The sequence below is a fragment of the Plectropomus leopardus genome, unplaced genomic scaffold (genome assembly GCF_008729295.1).
Source record: "Plectropomus leopardus isolate mb unplaced genomic scaffold, YSFRI_Pleo_2.0 unplaced_scaffold9110, whole genome shotgun sequence".
In the NCBI taxonomy this organism is placed as follows: Eukaryota; Metazoa; Chordata; class Actinopteri; order Perciformes; family Serranidae; genus Plectropomus; species Plectropomus leopardus.
The window spans coordinates 1-2,784 of NW_024700451.1; the positions used below are offsets into that span (position 1 = coordinate 1).

The 2,784-nt window shown below is 43.0% G+C and overlaps 1 protein-coding gene across 1 annotated transcript; it reads left to right on the forward strand.

Moving 5' to 3' along the window:
• Nucleotides 1-1,724: 1,724 nt before the first annotated feature.
• LOC121940618 (calcium uptake protein 2, mitochondrial-like) lies at nt 1,725-2,435 on the forward strand (the record flags this gene model as incomplete). Its single annotated transcript, XM_042483339.1, has 2 exons — nt 1,725-2,001; nt 2,274-2,435. Coding segments are annotated over exons 1-2 (357 nt in total), but the record flags the coding sequence as incomplete, so codon positions are not given.
• Nucleotides 2,436-2,784: the final 349 nt, after the last annotated feature.

Sequence of the window (2,784 nt, forward strand, 5' to 3'; positions counted from 1 at the left end):
AAATTAATGCAAGAGCTTGTTCCACTCAAGTAAAAGGAATGTAGTGCAATCTACATTTAGCAATCCGACAGCAAAATAAATAAAACAATGTAATATTTAAGTCACTTAACAAAACAGTTACTCTTTGTTACAGTAACAAACCTCAAATCCAGTCCAACAAAACATTAAAATTAGTGTAATTTGAATAACATTATAACTTTTCAGAACAGAAATAATTATAACTAGTACATTATTTCTGCATCAAAATAAATCAGCCCTAACTGGGTCCTAAGGCATATCTCTGCCTGCTGATATGAGTGCTGTATTTTCATATTTATAAGCACATATTCCACTCATTTATGAAGTTATACAAGCTCCTGCACAGCTGACAACCCCGTCCTGTAAATGCTTCAAAATAAAATGCATTCTATCAGCAACTGATGACATTCTGTCCACAGAGACGGAGGCAGGTAGCTTTTGTTTAGAAAGGGAAGCACGGAAGTTGAGGTAAAACAAACATCTTTGTATTTCCTCATCACTCTGACAGAGAGAGACTTTAAACTGCAGTATAAAGTGGTATAGAGTCAGTATAATCATTCAGTTTGTCAGCAGTCTATTACCGCTGACAAACGCGAGCGTCACGCGTAAAAAAAACATTTCTCTAGATGTGCTGCAGCTGACACTCAGCTCAGACGCGCCTGACAAGCGCTGCTTAGGCGGGCAGTGTGCACGCTCTAACTTGATGCACGAGCGCCGAAATAAAAAAAAACAACCCGATTGGCGGTGCTCACGCTCTCATGACGCACGCTGCGTGAAACGGTTCGACCATGGATCTATTATAAATCGACGCGTTGCAGCACGTTACGTGAATCGACGTATTTACGTAATCGATTACGTCGAAGCGTCGCCCCAACCCTAATACCTAATACATATATGGTATCTAGTGGGTCCAATGTCTCCAGAGATGCCCCTGGACACTCACTGTATTTCCTCTTCATCTTTATTTTATCGAATGCCTATGTTGCCTATGTATAACATTATTTAGGTAAGATGTATAATATTTCTTTAAGACATTAACCGAGAGGCTCTAGTTACATTCCACAACTGTTAACACATAAAATGCATACATTTAACTGCTTTTACAACTCTAGTCAATACATTTTTAATGTTAGCAGTTGTATTCTGTATCTACTCAGTACATATTACTACTACAACAGTAGTACAGTAATACAACAGTAGTAGTACATACAACTACTCATATTTTTAACGTCACGTGAAAGTGAAAGTGCATAAAAGGCATAAAACAGAGCGTGTTCATTATTAAAAAAGTTAATACATCCCTATATAGAGGAAACCCATACAGAGATCCAACGTCCAAATATCCTAGAAACGCCTCTGTTGAAAAAATATGAAAATTCCTTTTCACCGATGATGTCTGGACCGCTGACATCTTGAGGAAGTGGAGCAGGCTGCAGTGTTTGAACCGTGGATGTATTATAATGAAGTCGGGTTTGAACAGCTTGTGGACACAGAGTGTGGACTGTGGATATGTTTATCTGAAGAACCAGAGCTGCAGTGGAGTCACGGATGGCGACCACAGATGTCTTTATAAGCCATGTTGTAAACAGTCCATGGCGGAGACATTCCGCGCTGCGGCCGCGTCATGGAGCTGGTGGGCGGGTCATATAGCCTCCGGAGCCCATAAAATCGACGCTCCGCCCTCTCTGGCTCTACATTAGCATTAAACATGATATCTCCTAACGCACAGTACGCAGCTACGGAAGCCCGGGAGTTGGTTTACCCAGCTAGCGAGCCAGCTTCCTCAAAATGGCCAGCCTGAGGAGGGTCGCCGCCGTCCTGAGGAATGTTTTTAGGAGTCCTCGCCCACTGAAAGGTGTCTCATTGAGCCGTGCTGTCGGACCCGGTGTTCTGAGCTGTGTCATCGGAACCGGGGTCATCTATTACCACTATCATGCTTACTACAGGACTCTGCCCTTCACCGTTCATGCCGACGCACCGAAAGTGAGTAAAGTTACACAACTACTAAAAGTTCCTGTCGTGAAAGTGGCCGTAAACAGACACGTATGGCCACTGTGTACTTTTACATATGAAATACTAAACCGCTGAAAACAAGTAACAGAGGAGCACAGCGTCACAGACAGCGTGTCAGTAGTTGGTGTCAACAGCTGGAGTGAGCTGGGATTCACCGACGCTGTCACGGCGACATGCTGTCGGTTGTGTGTCGGTTGGCTCTGTGTTTACATCGAGTCAGTGATGTCACTGTGGTGTTTCAGGAAGCTGCAGCCCCTCAGCTGTCTGCCAGAAAGATCCGTTTCAACCAGTTTGCCTCAGTGGTCTACGAGCACGAGCCCTACATGACCCCCAGAGACTTCCTGTTCTCAGTGATGCTGGAGAATGTTGACCGTAAGCTGCACCGACACACCTTCAGTTTGACAGTGAGCAGGCTGAGTGTGCTGTGCCGGGAGAGAACAGGCTCGGTCTTGTTCTGTCCGTGTCAGAGAGCACTGATGCCGCTTGCTGCCCAGATCTGTTATGTTAGGGTTTATAGTAGATGTAATAACTTGACTGGAAGTGTTGATGATGACAATACTTAAGTCACAGTATTGTGATTTTAAATGTTTTGCAATGTGCAAAGTATTGTGATAACATTGCAATTTATTACTTTTTTCATCTGCTAATCAGCTGTCAGATGTCAGCATCTGTTTTGATTTAATGAAGTAAAGTTTTCAGTCTGTTCATCTCACTTCAGTCATTTTTATTTTAAGAAAAATATATCTACTGGAC